The sequence below is a fragment of the Chiloscyllium plagiosum genome, unplaced genomic scaffold (genome assembly GCF_037043375.1).
Source record: "Chiloscyllium plagiosum isolate Xiang-an unplaced genomic scaffold, Cpla_swu_hap1 HiC_scaffold_4, whole genome shotgun sequence".
Taxonomy (NCBI): Eukaryota; Metazoa; Chordata; class Chondrichthyes; order Orectolobiformes; family Hemiscylliidae; genus Chiloscyllium; species Chiloscyllium plagiosum.
In genome coordinates, this window is record NW_028270142.1 from 59,085,334 (window position 1) to 59,102,211 (window position 16,878).

At 39.5% G+C, this 16,878-nt stretch overlaps 1 protein-coding gene across 7 annotated transcripts in view; it reads left to right on the forward strand.

Annotated features, from left to right (window-relative positions):
* ubr5 (ubiquitin protein ligase E3 component n-recognin 5) overlaps nucleotides 1–16,878 on the forward strand; it is a 167,208-nt gene that overhangs the window by 106,529 nt on the left and 43,801 nt on the right. For all 7 annotated transcript variants that reach the window (XM_043688514.2, XM_043688515.2, XM_043688518.2 and 4 more), the window contains 11 exons: nucleotides 136–259; nucleotides 1,873–1,970; nucleotides 3,674–3,819; nucleotides 4,144–4,235; nucleotides 5,365–5,511; nucleotides 8,410–8,528; nucleotides 11,768–11,894; nucleotides 11,982–12,111; nucleotides 12,746–12,906; nucleotides 13,277–13,516; nucleotides 13,603–13,726. In XM_043688514.2, coding sequence (XP_043544449.1) covers nucleotides 136–259; nucleotides 1,873–1,970; nucleotides 3,674–3,819; nucleotides 4,144–4,235; nucleotides 5,365–5,511; nucleotides 8,410–8,528; nucleotides 11,768–11,894; nucleotides 11,982–12,111; nucleotides 12,746–12,906; nucleotides 13,277–13,516; nucleotides 13,603–13,726 — 1,508 coding nt within the window. The remainder of the gene's footprint in view (nucleotides 1–135; nucleotides 260–1,872; nucleotides 1,971–3,673; nucleotides 3,820–4,143; nucleotides 4,236–5,364; nucleotides 5,512–8,409; nucleotides 8,529–11,767; nucleotides 11,895–11,981; nucleotides 12,112–12,745; nucleotides 12,907–13,276; nucleotides 13,517–13,602; nucleotides 13,727–16,878) is intronic.

Genomic DNA, 16,878 nt, shown 5'->3' on the forward strand with positions numbered 1-16,878 from the left:
AGCCATGATGAATTAAAATTTTGCGTAAATGTAAAGTTTCATTTGTATCAGTGAATAAACTATGCAAGATGAGAAAAATCTAGTATAAAACTTGCCTTTCTCCATCTTAAAGCAATTTTGCATTTTTAATTGTAGGTCCTTCATCTGAGCCACCTGTCGTGGAATCAAAGGATAGAAAAGCTAATGCACATTTGATCTTAAAATTACTTTGTGAAAGTGTAGTACTTCGACCGTACCTTCGCGAATTGCTTTCAGCCAAGTAAGTAGTGTGTAATGTTTACTGTTTTAAAAATAAATGTGAAACTCAAGATCTCAATCTGATATTAACAACATGTTAAAAAAAAAGAAAATTAGTTGAGACTAGGAATATGATATATAATCAATGATGCAATATCAAAACTAAAATTTAACTTGAAGTGTATTGTACATAGGTACAATAAGACAAGCTAGCTGATTTTATTTTATTTTTTGTAATTTCATAAATGGTCATATTAGACATTGGATTTGGTAATGGTAAAGCTCCAAATTTGGCTTTGATGAAATTTGGAGCTTTATCATTATTGGGGCAGGGCAGTCAAGGAACAAATAGTGAGTCTGTATATAGTAATCAAACTTTTTTTTAAAAACTATCATGTTCAAAAAAACATTTTTTTGAGGAAGCGCCTCACTTAAGTTTTTTAATGAAAAACCTATTTACAGAATGTCTTGGAGTATGTTCTTTTGATACCTGAAGATCCTAGTTTGATGTAATTATAATCAAGCCAGATGTAAGATATACATGTGCAAAACCATAAACACTTCCTGTTCCCAGTTGCATCCGTTATTTCAGTATTGTATTCCAGACATTAGCAGAGATAGAAAGCTCCCAATGCAGTCTAGAAATGGTAAGCCATTAATGCTTCAGAATGCAAGGCAATGGTGAGACCACATCTGGCATACTACATAATATCTGGAGCATTGCTTTCCTTTTTTAAGAAAAGGTCTATATGCATCGGAAGTGCATCAGAGAAGATTATTAGATAAATAGAATAGAATGGGAGGGGGACAGCTGAGGCTTATAACTGCTGAGTTTAGAAGAGTAAGAGATGACTTGAATGAAGCATCAGATCCTGAGGGGGTCTTGACAGGCTGAATATGGAAAGAATGATTCTGTACTTACTCAGTACAAATAAACAAATTACATTTGGTTATTTTCTGATCAAGGTTACATTTGGAAAGACTGATTTTACATTTTACAAGGTTGGGTGTTTTTGGAACACTTCCTGAAAAGGTGGAGACAGCAGAGTCCTTGAATATTTTTGAGCTCTAGGTAGATAGTTTCTTAATGAGCAAGGGAGTGAAAGAGTATTGCAGGGAAGTGAGAATGTGCAATAACTGGATCAATCATGATCTTACCAAGTGATGGAACAGGCTTGAAGAACTGAGGGGCTGCTTCCTATTTCTAATTCATAAGTTTGTATGTAACATTAAGATTCTTGACATTGACTTCGACTCCATATGAGTGAATACTTTTTTCTCTTTTTATTTATGTAGCTTCTGGAAGCATACTTCGATAGCTAGCTACAGTTTTGAATTGCAACCCAAACTGTCACGAATGGAAAGATAGTGGAGGACAGGGGACATGGAGAAATGTCGAGTCCACTTGCAAACTCACCCCATGTTCCCACAAACATTTATCAGCAGGGCAAGATAGCGGTCATATGATAGGCTTTTTCCCCCCTCCCTTCAGCAAGGAGATGCTGCAGTAAATAATTACCATTGTTTTTAAAAGTAAAACATTCATTTGCAAGTAGTAAAATTTTAAATTCGTTATTTAAATTACAAATCTTATAGTATCATAACTTTCTTATTTAACTTCATAATCATTTACAGGGATGCAAGAGGAATGACGCCTTTTATGCTGGCTGTTGGTGGAAGAGCTTATCCAGCTGCGATTACTATTCTAGAAACTGCTCAAAAAATAGCCAAAGGTAATCAGTTTACTAATGTTAAGCAAGTTCAGAATCATAAACTGATTTCTGAATTTGTCTTCAAGTTTTCTGTTCAGTTCAGAATGGTTTGTATGCAATTTATTGAAAATTTGAGGCTTGGCTCTGTACATATGTTCTGATGTTTACCTGCACTGAACAAAGCTTGAGCAAGTTTTGATAGTTAGGAGCACCTTCCTTTGATAGTCATGCATCATGTCATGCTTTAAGGAACAGAAACTTCTATTGTTGACTTGAGATCAGACTTATATTTGGTGATCTTTGTTTTCTATGTCTGTTACTTAGAACAAGAGGCTGTTTTGAAGGGAAAATCTCCAGTGTGAATCGGAATTGTTCGTAAGGTTTTATTAGATTAGATTACTTAGTGTGGAAACAGGCCTTTCGGCCCAACAAGTCCACACGGACCCTCCGAAGAGCGACCCACCCAGACCCATTCCCCGACATTTACCCCTTCACCTAACACTACGGACAATTTAGCATGGCCATTTCACCTAACCTTCGGACTGTGGGAGGAAACCGGAGCACCTGGAGGAAACCCACGCTGACAGGGGGAGAATGTGCAAACTCCACACAGACAGTTGCCTGAAGCAGGAATTGAACCCGGGTCTCTGGCGCTGTGAGGCAGCAGTGCTAACCACTGTGCCACCGTGCCGTGTTTAACTTGTGCTACTTTGGCCTGTCATGTTTCTTTGTACTTTACAGAAACTCTGCACTCTGAAATAAAAACTCAAGGCAAGTTCAAATACATGCCAATATTGCAGCAGTTTTGTTAGTTTTGTACAGATTTGGAATAATTGAAATAAGTCATGACTTCATATACATTTCAAAATGTTTTTTGAGGGTAGTGAGTTCTATATTTTGAAGTGTGTTTTAAGACTCCCCAGACTAGGAGAGCCAGAAGGCTTAAACTTATGATGGAAAGACGAATCAAGCTGATGGAGTTATTCTTTTTTGGGAACTAATTGAATCTACTCTTAAAAAGCATGGGAAAACCTGTGGGGTTTGTTTCATGCATGTAACTGAATCGATCTAAGCAAGCACAATAACAAACCAGACTAGTTTCAGTTCAGAAACATTTGCAACCATATTGAAGCTTTTTTCGGCAAAGTGCTCCAAAGCTGGCAGTACTTGTCTTTGGTGAGTGCCTTAATTGTATTTTTCACCTTTTTTTTCCACTCTTGAATACTGATCCAAGTTGTGTTGAGAACTAGTAGAAACCAAAAACAAGTCAACTTGTTATGAGCTGTTGGTGATTGGAGGCGGTGCGGTGTGGTCACTGGGTCCAAAATGTTAACTCTGCTTTCTTTCCACAGTTGCTGCCAATTCTGCTACGTTTCTCCAGCAATTTGGTTTCATTGCCAAACTAGTCTACTGCTTGCCTTTGTTATGGTACGGGCAAAAAAAGATAAAGGATGCAACTGATAGCTGCAATTTTATTGCTCAAGATGTTTTGTTCTTTTTAAAAACTCTTCTGACTGTCATAGGGTTCATTTGATTGTTCAGGGCCACAACTGAAATGTCTTACCTTGTACTTGCATTGTTGAATTTACATTTGTAGGCATCAGGCTCAAATATTTTAAAGTCCTTTGTTTTATTCCCCCAACTCTAGTTGCATAATGCTTTCTGCCCTGAGTGATTTTGGTTAATTCATTGTGGTTTATAAGGGGCATTTTTTTTCTCTTCAGGCGATGTCTCAGGTGAAAAGGAAGAGGATGTATTTATGAGCATGATTTGTCCGCCTGGTACAAATCCTGATGACTCTCCGTTGTATGTCTTGTGCTGCAATGATACGTGTAGTTTTACCTGGACTGGAGCAGAACATATTAACCAGGTATTGAGAACAGATAAGCTTCAACCCAATGTATTCCAACGAAGAAGAATTCACATTGCTTGGATGACCAATCTTGCTTTGGATGTACCTATAAGCAACAACCCCCCCCCCCACCACCACCAAATCACTTTATTCTGATATGTATCAGTAAAACATCTTGGAGACTTTTCTACCAGAAAGCATCTATTTATGCAAGTTACTTTTTGTTGTGTCTGTGCAAGTCTTTTCCTACCTGCGTCTTATGCAATGGCCCTGTGTTTAAGTACATTTTACTATCACTTCGTTTCAATGTACGTACTGAAACTTTGTGTTAAATTTGGCTAGGATATTTTTGAATGCCGGACATGTGGATTGCTGGAGTCTCTCTGCTGCTGTACTGAGTGTGCAAGAGTATGTCACAAAGGACATGACTGCAAGTGAGTAACCGCACAGTTTTAATTAGGATGAATATTGTCTCAGTCCTTGTGCTTTTTTTCAAAAGCCAACAATAACTGTTGTGAAAGATGTGAAGATATCCAGAGATGTGCAGGTAAAGTGAATTGGCCATGCTAAATTGCCCCGTAGAGTGCAGGTTAGGTGGCTCAGCCATGGTACATGTGGGGCTACATGGATAGGGTGGGGGTGAGTCTGTGTGGGATGCTCTTTGGAAGGTCTGAGCAGACTTGATAGGCCAAATGGCCAGTTTCCATACTGTAGAGATTCTGTGAAAGCAATTTTATATCAGGACAATAATTAATTAATTAATGTATTTTTAAGCTAATTATTTTTACTGCCCTTTTAAGTTTCTAACTATTAACTATCTGAGTTGGTGTGCAACTTGTTGCAATATACTTCCTGGGAATGCTGAGTAACCAGCTCCTTATGAGACACATGAATAGCTTATTTATTTATTCTTGTCTGTGGGCTTGGCTAGCAAGGTTAGCATTTGTTCCCATCCCTCATTACTCTTAAACTGTGTGTCCTGCTTATACATCTTAGACAGCGTTTAAGTGTCAGACATATAGCTGTAGGTCTGGAGTCTCATGCAGGCCTGGACCATAGACTTCCTTTCACTAAAGGACGTTAGTGAACCAAATGGATCGTTGTGATAACTTACTGTTTCACAGTCACCATTGCCCAGAATAGCTTTAGAATCAAAATTTTATGAATATAAAATCAACTTGATCTCTCCCCAAACCCCACACACTCTCCAACTGAGGATTAGCCTCTGTCACTGTATTAGTAACATGGTAACATTACCATTTAACCATCATCTTCCCTGATTTTGAATGGACTTGCAATTTTCACACTCAAATATGGCCATGATTAACATTTTTGCCGTGTAGGAAATCGTAAAAATGTCTTCTTATGTCATCCAATGATGAAGCCTAATAGTAATTCAGTTTTAGTTCAGTACTAGTGTTAAGTTTTGTCTTTGGAGCATCTGCAAATCTGGCTAAGCGACACCTTTCACATTAATCAGTTATGCCATCAGTTCAGTGCATTTCTAAGATTCAGAAGCCTAATATAAAATAAAATTTTGTGCATGTGGAACTCCATCTCCAGGCTGAAAAGGACATCCCCTACTGCATATTGTGACTGCTGGGAAAAGTGCAAATGCAAAACGTTGATTGCAGGGCAGAAGTCTGCTCGTCTAGATTTGCTCTACAGGCTCCTTACCACAACCAATCTCGTCACACTACCAAATAGCAGGTAGGCGTTTTAAATGATGAAACTGTACAACTTGATCTCAACCAGGTGGGGGAAATCCAATTATTATTAGTAACAAATGCATTTTTTAAGGTTACTTTGCATAATTTTACATATTAAACGGTGAAATTTGTGCAGCTGAGCTACTTCATTGTTAGCAATAATTTGTGTAGTTGAGCTACATTAGTGATTACAGAAACAGATCAAGATTTGACTTTATTATATGGAAATCTTCTAAAGTTTGATTCATAGAATATTGCAGCACAGTACAGCCCCTTCGGCCTTCAATGTTGCACCGACCTATGGAAGCGTATCTATCCTACATCATTCCATTTTCTTCCATATGTTTATCCAATGACTATTTAAATGCCCTTAAAGTTGGCAAGTCTGCTACTGTTGCAGGCACTGCCATCCACGCCATTACTACTCTGAGTAAAGAAACTATCTCTGACATCTGTCCTGTATCTATCATCCATCAATTTAAAGCGATGTTTCCTCGTGCTAGCAATCACCATCTGAGGAAAAAGGCTCTCACTGTCCACCCTATCTAAACCTCTGGTTATCTTTGATGTCTCAATTAAGTCACCTCTCAACCACTTTCTCTCTAATGAAAACAACCTCGTCCCTCAGCCTTTCCTCCTAAGACCTTCCCTCCATACCAGGCAACATCCTAGTATATCTCCTCTGAACCTTTTCCAAAACTTCCACATCATTTCTATAATGCGGTGACCAGAACTGGATGCATTGCTCCAAGTACGGCCGCACTAGAGTTTTGGACTGCTGCAGAATGATCTCGTGGCTCTGAAACTCAGTCCTTCTACCAATAAAAGCTAACACACTGTATGCCTTCTTAACAACCCTGTCAACTTGGGTGGCAACTTTCAGGGATCCATGAACATGGACACAGAGATCTCTCTGCTTACCTACACTACCAAGGATCTTCCCATTAGCCCAGTACTCTGCATTCTTGTTGCTCCTTCCAAAGTGAATCACCCATCACTTTTCCACATTAAACTCCATTTGCCACCTCTCAGCCCAACTCTACAGCTTATCTACATCCCTCTGTAACCAGCAATATCCTTCAGCACTATCTCCAGCTCCACCGACCATAGTGTCACCCGCAACTTTACTAACCCATCCTTCTATGCCTTCATCCAGGTCATTTCTAAAAATGACAAACAGCAATGGCCCCAAAACAGATGCTTCCGGTACACCACTAGTAATTGAACTCCAGGACGAACATTTCCCATCAACCACTACCCTCTGTCTCCCTTCAGCTAACCAATATCTGATCCAAACCGCCAAATCACCCTCCATCCCATGCCTCCATATTTTGGGCAATAGCCTACTGTGGGGAACCTTACCAAACGCCTTACTGAAATCCATACACACCACATCAACTGTTTGATCACCATCTCAAAGAACTCAATATGGTTTGTGGGGCATGACCTACCCTTCACAAAACTGTTGACTATCCCTAATCAACTTATTCCTCTCTGGATGATTATAAATCCTATCTCTTATAACCTTTCCCAACACTTTACCCACAGCCGAAGTAAGGCTCACTGGTCTATAATTACCAGGGTTCTCCCTACTTGCATTCTTGAACAAAGGGATAACGTTTGCTGTCAAGTCTTCTGGCACTATTCTTGTAGACAATGACGACATAAAGATCAAAGCCAAAGGCATAAAGATTCATCTAATTGATTTGCTGAAAAATAATTCTCATAGCAAGAATGTTGGTGTGCCATAAAGATACCTAATTCTGTTTCCTATAAAGTAAAGCACATCACAGCACAGCCAGGGCCTTATTTAATTTGACTTGGGAGAAATGTGTTTAGATGCTTAACTAGCACAGCTTCTCCAGGAGAATCACTTGACCTGGCATGTGCAGGATCAGGTGGTACCAGTAAATTGAAAAAAGGCAATTTAATGAGCAGTTAATAATTAAGCTTTTGGAGGAATTGGTTGCAGCCAGTCCTTTTACAGTCGCAGAGGAAAGCATTAGTTTTTTTTTACAGTAATGTAAACACTTTAATTTTAAAAACTGCTATATTTCCAAATGCAGTTGTGGTCCTGTGACTGTAAATATCTCGGCAAATATTTGATGCAGTTGTCATAATGATGATTAGGTCCAGTGAAGACTTGAGCTTGCTTTTGACCTGGTCCTTGATTTTCACTGTTAAGTTCCTTATGAGGACTTAAGCATCACAAAGTGCTTATGTTGAACGTGGGCGCAAGTGACTGCATGTGGGTTTCACAGGAATGTTACATTTTGTAGCCTGGCAACAGATTAAAAACCACTTCTGCGAACCCACTGGGAATAAATCAATCGCATTGTGTTCATGTTGAATAGTAGGTATCGGAGATACTGGTTGGTAGAGTTTTCCCGTTTTTGAAGTGCCAGATAATGCAAATTTTACTGTAGCTCCCATGACACAAAACTGATTCTTTTGACCTGATGGAGTCATTGGTCCATTTGAATGCAACTGCATGAAATTGAGTAATTCTTAAAATTCTAGTCCCAATTAAGTTACTCTGAAGCACAACTGATAGCAATCTGAAGGACACAAAATTACCAGAAGCTGACTTGAACAATAAGTTCAACTCCTCTAGTTATTTTAAATGCATAAGCTGTGTGCTTTCTCCACAAACATGCGGTGAAGGCTTAATAAAATTAATATTGTGGACATGAGTGACTTTTAGGAATAAAGATATTCTGCATTTTGTTTGAAAGCATGAAAACTGCAACTAACTTTGCTGATTGTTCCTATTATGAAGACTGCTGCAGCATTACTTAATTATCAGCTTTTCCAAATTTCTGGAAAGATTTCTACCACATTGTATTCATGTCCCTTCTATATTTCACAAATTTTCATCTGATTGTTTAATTCTTTCCAGGGGAGAGCATCTGTTGCTTTTTTTAGTTCAGACAGTTGCTAGGCAAACTGTGGAGCACTGCCAATATCGGCCACCTCGGATAAGAGAGGATAGAAACCGCAAGACCGCAAATGTTGAAGGTTTGTACAATTTGTGGACCACTTTGAGAATTAAAGTATGAATGTTTGTGTCCTGTTTCATGTTGCTTTCAGAGCTGCTCATACTGCTTGTAAAATTGTGGAGATGAAATAACCTATTAAGTTGTTACTTAAAAGATCCAATGAACAGATTGAAGGATTTAACAGTTGGAGTTTTGTGTCTCTCAACATAACTGGGGGCAGTAGGCAAATCTGCCCTCAATATCCCCAAATTGCCTCCAGAGCAAATTCACTCACGTGAATAGAATGTTGAGAACAATGAGGGATAGCTTGTCCAATGGCAGTCTTTTTATTCTTCCTTGCTTGTTGCTGCTCACTAGTGAGTTTATCATTGTCAACCGGTGATTGGAAAGGCAGAGAGGAAGCTGGTTAAGTGGCATAAGTGAGAGGGGAGCTGGGAGAGCTTCTAGCTAAGGACAGTAGGGGAGAGGGAGCAAGAGTTGGCTGCTGTTTGTCAAGGTGGCCATCCACCTGCTGTTTTAAGGGGCTAGGATGAAGGTGGAGGTGAGGGCACAGCAGCTTTTAAAAAAAAATCTAAACCTATCAACAAAGTTATTTTGGTTTACCAGGAGCTAAGAAAACCTAAGCACTGAGGCAGAGAGTTACTTTCCAATGAATGTGGTATCTCTTAATACTGCAGAAGCAACTTGATGGAAAAAAATGCCACTTGCTATTGTAAAGAAAACTATCAGTTGTTAAATTTAACTTTGAGATTGAGCTCTGCAACACAGTAAAAGGGTTTGTAACTGCCTCCTGAAAATTTTCAGCCTCTTGAATATGCAGTAGTGATCTCACCAATCTGGAAGGTGTTTCATGTGATGGGTAGGGGATGGGAATTGAAAATATATTGTGGTCTTAATTCCTTATGGATGTAACATATATGTGCCATTTGATGCTTTGATGCGTATCTGATATTTAGTGTCATAGTGTACCATGAAGTTGGAGGGAAAGAAAAGCATAACAGAAATGTTGCGAGGGACGGTGTCAGTTTTTTTGTGTAGTTAAGAATAAGGCTGGGGGAAGGGAAAAAACTCTTGCAGTTGTAAGTTATTCTTTCACATGAAGGACCAAGTGACTTCCATTTTGACTATAAACTGTAAAATGGAGGCTGAAAACTGCTATAGAGCTGGAAGAAATTCAGTTTTATCTGCAGCTCGAAGATTAGATTGGATTTGTGTGCTGTGCACTTTGGCTGGGCGAAGCTGTAACTTTTCAGGGAAGTAAGATGATGCATTGTACGGCACGGTGACATCAGGAGTCTTTTGAGTTTGGGAAGAGCATGTGACAGTCTTCAAATTAATCCAACTTCAGTTTGCTTACCTCCCTGAATGCATTGCAGTCAGACACTGAGAAAAGCCCTGTAAAATTGGAACATCCATTTCTCCCTCTCCTACCGCCCTCGCTCTGTCTACTCTGCTCCCACGCCTGCCTCCCCCTTTCCTTCTCTCCCCTCTCGCTCCTTGTCCCACTCACTTGCTCTCTGTGCTCCCACTCTGCCCCACCCCCACCCCCTCCTCTCTGCATCCCACCACCACCTCTCTGCGACCTCCCCAAGTGAAAATATTATACTGAACCTTGTACTGATGTTTGTTTGAGTCTAAGAACAAGGTTCAGCTTCCACTGTGTAGGCATGTGGGCAACATTGTATCAAATGTTGCTAAAATCAAAAGATCTATGAAAAATAACTTAACCTTTGTAGTCAGATCATTTATTCTGCAGAAGGTTTTTTTATATTTCTTCCAAACAATGTTTGTGTTAAACTACTTTATCTCTTATTCGTGAATGAAAATATGGGATGTTTCAAGGGGAGTAGTTTGTGACATTATAGTAAGTTAATAATCTGTTATCTTAGCCATTCGTTCAAGAAAAGTTTGTTTACAATTAAGTATTATTCCTGTTCGTAACAAAATTTGGTATTGATTATTTTTTGTTCTGAATAGTCCTTCTGGCAAATTGAGCATCTTTGTAGTTTAATTGGGTAGTTACACACTTGTGAAGGCTAGTGGAATAGTGGGATTTGATTATTGACACATTTTGCAATTGAGAAATAATATCCTGAATACACTTTGCATTATTTAACATTTTGTTCTAGTATTTAGAATTTTCTTTTTGAGGCTGTTTGCATTTGGTTGAAACGAATAGAATATCTTCATTTGAGGTAAATGAAACCCATGTTCCTTCCTTCTCATTCAGGAGTTACCAGTGACTAGTTGATCCAGCACTGGCTGATACAATTCCAACTTTAAATAAATAATTTCTAATTATCCAGAATATTTGCAGCTTAAGTAAATATGATACAATGTAAGCTTTTAGTTGCCGTTTAAAGCTTTAATTATTCATTTTTCCACAGTTTTTGATTGAATTATCAGTGTATGAGCAACTAAGCTGCAGAATAACGAGAGCAGTAAAGAATCCCTTAATTGACATGTTTTGCTTCATTTTAAACTGTATACTTGCATCTCATTCTATATTCTTTTAACATTTTGTTGCAAGCAGTGGACCAGTTCCAAGGCCCAAGTTAATGATGCTGTGTTCACAGAATCCCAATAATCTGCATTATTAAAAAGTGCAGTGTGCCACCCAGGTGTTTAGTTGCAGTATTCTAACTACTTGCTGGACATGCAGAAAGCATACCCTTAATCTGCCCAGCACTGATTCTCTGAAAAAAAATGCTACTAATGCTCAAGTCATTCCCAGGCAGTTCAAATGTATAATCACACAAAATCAACTGCCAAGCCACCGTTCAGCAAAACGGGAAAATGACCAGAAATATGTTGAGGTGGATTTTAAGTGTTTGGTCATCAAGGAGGGAACTAGAAACATTTTGGCATTCGGTTTAGAATTGTTTTGCTATGGTTTCTCATCTCTAACCATATGTTTATAATATGTACAGGGAAGGAATCACACTAATTTGCTTGCATCAAATCTTAAGTACTTTTTTCGGATGTAACTCAAAACACTGCCATTCAAAATAAATTTTGATAATTGATTATTTTAAATGACTGTAGTTGCAAATTGTAGTTCTGTATTACTTTTATGTTTTCAACTTGAGTGTATGATTTCAACCTGCAACCAGTTCAAACTTTGACTATCTAAAACACTACTGTTCTATTGATTGCCACAGTTTTGATGTAAGGGTAGTTGCTGTCTTTAGACACTAGGTTTTGAGCAGAAGTGCATTACTAAGAGCAGTGCATTACTTTTGCTGTTTTTCTTCACAGATTCTGATATGCCTGATCATGATTTAGAGCCTCCTAGATTTGCCCAATTGGCTTTGGAGCGTGTCCTTCAGGACTGGAATGCATTGAAATCTATGATAATGTTTGGGTCACAGGAAAGCAAGGACCCGTAAGTAAATGCACAGATGATGCTTTTTGATGCATTTAAACCACATGAAAGCAAAGAAACAGTCAATTTTCTTTTGCTATTTTTTAGGCTTAGTGCAAGCAGTAGGATAGCTCATCTCCTCCCAGAAGAGCAGGTATACCTTTCTCAACAAAGTGGCACAATTCGTCTAGACTGCTTCACACATTGTCTCATTGTGAAATGTACAGCTGACATTTTGGTACGTACGTCATAGAAGGTCGAGCAGTGAGATCATTGTTTTACTATCGAGCAGTTAACTAGTTCTTCAATATTTTGTAGCTTAATTAAATTCAAAGCAACAAACCAGTATTATTTAAGATGTATTTAATCAACATGTGTCACATGTGTATTAGGTGATATATGGAATACTGTTATTTAAAATGAGCTGTCCAGTCAGCTCATTTGGCTAGATGACTGATTTGTGATGCAGAGTGACACCTACAGCACGGCTTTTGGTTCCCAAACCGGCTGAGGCTTTCATGAAGGATTCGCCTTCACAGTTTCTTTCCTTGCCTTAGGCATGGCGACCGTCAGGTTAAAACCACCAACAGTTGTCTCCCTCTAATGAGAGCAGCCCTATGGTCCAGTTGGACTGTGGCATCTTCTCTGTTATACAAGTGTGTTTATGTGCTATATTTTTGACATCGAGAAATTCTCCAGTTAGAATTTTTTATATAGTGATGTAAGTTGCTTTTCTGTATCAAACTCTGATAAATGTCACCCTTTCAGACAAATCTATTTTCTTGCTTTTCCTTCATGATGCTTTCAAATGTGTATCAAAAGTGTAAGCAGATTTTTTAAATGTTTTTAAAATTTTAAAAAATATTTTGAAGCTTTTGGATACTTTACTTGGAACACTGGTGAAGGAACTACAGAATAAATATACTCCAGGGCGTCGAGAAGAAGCCATTACCGTCACCATGAGATTTCTACGCTCAGTAGCAAGAGTGTTTGTCATACTTAGTGTAGAAATGGCTTCATCAAAGAAAAAAAAGTAAGCAAATGTTTATCTACAGAAATAGTGACAACCTTTTCACTGTAATTAATTACTTTAGGATGCATCTTCTGATTTACTCTTCTCAAAAACATGCTCGGAAGTTTTGGCTAGTTAAATATGCAATTCAGATAAAAACATTACACCTACCAAACTAAAAGATCTGTTTCCCTTGCCCTAGCCTACTTAGACTTCATCTGATTTACTACAAAATGTTCTGTTAAGCTAACAATTTCAACCATTTTGACAAATCTCAAATTTTGAGAAAATATAAGTACTTTAAGTAATTTACATTGTATCCAAATGTACAGAATGTTTATAGCAGCACCTAGTAAATCTGCTTTAACAATTGTTTCCCATTCTTTTGTAGCAACTTTGTACCTCAACCAATTGGCAAATGTAAACGGGTATTCCAGGCTCTGTTACCCTATGCTGTAGAGGAACTCTGTAATGTGGCTGAATCACTTATTGTTCCTGTTAGAATGGGCATTGCACGCCCAACAGCTCCCTTTACATTGGCAAGCACCAGTCTAGATGCTATGCAAGGCAGTGAAGAGCTGTTCTCAGTTGAGCCACTTCCTCCAAGGCAGTCATCTGATCAATCTACCAGGTAACTGTACAACTGTCATTTTATGCTGACTTGAGCCATTAATTTTGCAGCTAAATTGTGTTCTAGTAATCCATCACCTTTTGCAGTTCCAGCCAGTCTCAGTCTTCGTACATCATTCGCAATCCTCAGCAGCGACACATTAGCCAGTCTCAGCCTGTTCGTGGCAGAGATGAAGAGCAAGATGATATTGTGACAGCAGATGTGGAAGAGGTAAGTCTGTTTGGTACATAGTTTGCTATAGCTTCTCCCTCAAAAGTCAAACTCTCCCATCCTTACCTGGTCTGGCTTAAGGACTCCCAACCCACAGCACAGTGGTTGACTCTTAGCTGTTGCAGTTTTTTTTATTTTAAGCATCTTTTCTGTTCCTTTGTTTATTCAGACCTATTCTTTTTTTGACTCTCCCCAAAACCGGCACAGAGAAATGAACATAACTCACCAAATAGACATCATTGATTCTGCAAGATACAAATTCAACATGTTTTTGATGTAGACTTCAATTAGGCTGGGTGGTGGTAGTTAGTCCTGCCTTAATTTGCAAGAAGGTGGTTTTAGTTTATCCGTACACGACTGGAGCTGCAGTTATACATCTTTCAGTGCTTTCATGAGACAGTTATGATGAGTGATGAAAGTATTGTAAATGTGCTTACCTTAAACCTTAATATTCTTAAGAAACATATATTTTAACCTGCTTCCTTTGTGATTACTATTTCAGTCTCGTAGCATCTGATCATATTTTGGATAATAAAATGGGGCGGCAGTGGCCTAGTGGTATTATTGCTGGACTGTTAATCGAGACCCAGTTGCCATGGCAGATGGTGGAATTTGAATTCAATAAAAACCTGGAGTTAGGAGTCTGATGGTGACAATGAATCCATTGATGGTTGTTGGAAAATCCCATCTGGTTCACTAATGTCCTTGAGCCCAAGGAAACTGTATCCTTAACCTGTTCTGGCTTAGGGAGTCCTGACCCACAGCAAAGTGATTGACTCTTAACTGCCCTCTGGGCAATTAGAGATGGGCCTCTTCCATTATTTTTTTTGTTTAAAAAAAAACCCACCTTTTTTAAAGTCAAAAGTATCTCTGGGAGATGGTGAGAAAAGCGGTCACTCTGAGACAGGTGCAGTTGGGAAAAGGAGCACGTCAAGCGGTCAGGGCAGACAAGAATAAAGTAGAGAACAAGGTAGGACTGTTAAAGTGCATTTGTTTCAATACAAGAGGCCTAACCAGGAAGGCAGATGAATTCAGAGCATGATTGGGAACATGGGGCTGGAATATTATAGCAATTATAGAGATGTGGCTCAGGGATGGACAGGACTGGCAGTTTTGTTTACAGGGTATAGATGCTAAAGGAAGGACTGAAAGGCGGGCAAGAGAGGAGGTGGAGTGGCGGTTTTGATGATGGATAGCATTTTGGCTGTACTTTGGGAGGTTATTCCTGAAAGTATGTCCAGGAAAATTATTTGGGTAGAACTGAAACAAGGTAGGGATGGTCACCTTATTGGGATTGTACTATAGACACCCCCCCAATAGTCAGCGGGAAATTGAGAAACAAATTTGTAAGTAGATCTCCATTATCTGTAGGAATAATAGAATGGTTATTCTAGGGAATTTTAACTTTCCAGATATAGTCTGGGACTATCATAGTGTTAAGGGTTTGAATGAACAGGAATTTAAGTGTGTACAAGAAAATGTTTTGATTCAGTATGTGGATGTACCTACTAGAGAAGGTGCAAAACTTGACCCTGCTTTGAGAAATAAGGCAGGGCAGGTGACTGAGGTGTCAGTGATAAAGCACTTTGGGGTCAGCGACCATAACTCTGTTAGTTTTAAAATTGTTGTGGAAAAGGATAGACTGAATCTAAAAGCTGATGTTCTTAATTGGAGGAAGTCCAATTTTGACAGTATTAGGTGAGAATGTTCATAAGTTGCTTGGAGCGGATGTTTGCTGGTAAAGGGGCAGCTGGAAAATGGGAAACCTTCAAAAATGGTATAACAAGAGTCCAGAAACAGTGTGTACCTGTTAGGGTGAAGGGCAAGGCTGTAGTTATAGGGAATGCTGGATGACTAGAGAAATTGAGGTTTTGGTCAAGAAACCAAGGAAGCGTTTGTGAGGTATAGATAGCAGAGATCAAGTGAATCCTTAGATTATAAAAGCAATAGGAGTATACGTGAGTTAATCAGGAGGGCAAAAAGGGGACATGAGAGCACTTTAACAAATAGGGTTAAGGAGAATCCAAAGGGATTCTACAAATACATTAAGGATAAAAGGGTAACTAGGATGAGAATAGGGCCCCTTAAAGATCAGCAAGGCCACCTCTGTGTGGAACCGCAGGAGATGGCAGAGGGGTGATTCTAAATGAGTTTCCATAGTTGCGAGTATGTTCGCCAAAGGCTTCATAGGAGGCTCCAAATCATTTGAAGCTGTCAGCTAGACAGGGGACGTAATGTCCGCAAATCCACTTCCCAGCGGAACATACCCACAACTACGGCAGCTAGCACCCAAGCCACAAATCTTAACGCAAACCTTGAATGCGAAATGAGTATTTTGCATCAGTGTGTCCTGTAGAGAACGATATGGAAGATAGGGAACTTGGGGAAATAAATAGTGACATCCTCAAAAATGTCTCAAGTGTGGTGCTGGAAAAGCACAGCAGGTCAGGATCAGGGTCCTGATGAAGGACTTATGCCCGAAATGTCTATTCTCCTGCTCCTAGGATGCTGCCTGACCTGCTGTGCTTTGCTCGCACCACACACACTACTCTGATCTCCAGCACTTGCAATCCTCACTTTCTCCAAATACATCTTTAAAAATCTCCATTTTAAAGATGAGTAAGTTCTGGATGCCTTAAAATGCATAAAGGTGGATAAATCCCCGGGACCTTGTCAGATGTACCCTAGAACTCTGTGAAGCTAGGGAAGAGATTGGGCCCTTCGCTGAGTTATTTGGATCATTGATACCTGCAGGCGAGGTGCCAAAAGACTGGAGGTTTGCTAATGTGGTGCTACTGTTCCAGAAAGGTGGTAAGGAAGCCAGGAAACTATAGACCTGTGACTCTGACATTGGTGGTGGCAAGTTTTTTTTTTTAGATTAGATTATATTACAGTGTGGAAACAGGCCCTTCGGCCCAACAAGTCCACACCGACCCGCCGAAGCGAACCCATCCATACCCCTACATTTACCCCTTACCTAACACTACGGGCAATTTAGCATGGCTAATTCACCTGGCCCTGCACATCTTTGGACTGTGGGAGGAAACCGGAGCACCCGGAGGAAACCCACGCAGACACGGGGAGAACGTGCAAACTCCACACAGTCAGTCGCCTGAGTCGGGAATTGAACCCGGGTCTCTGGCGCTGTGAGG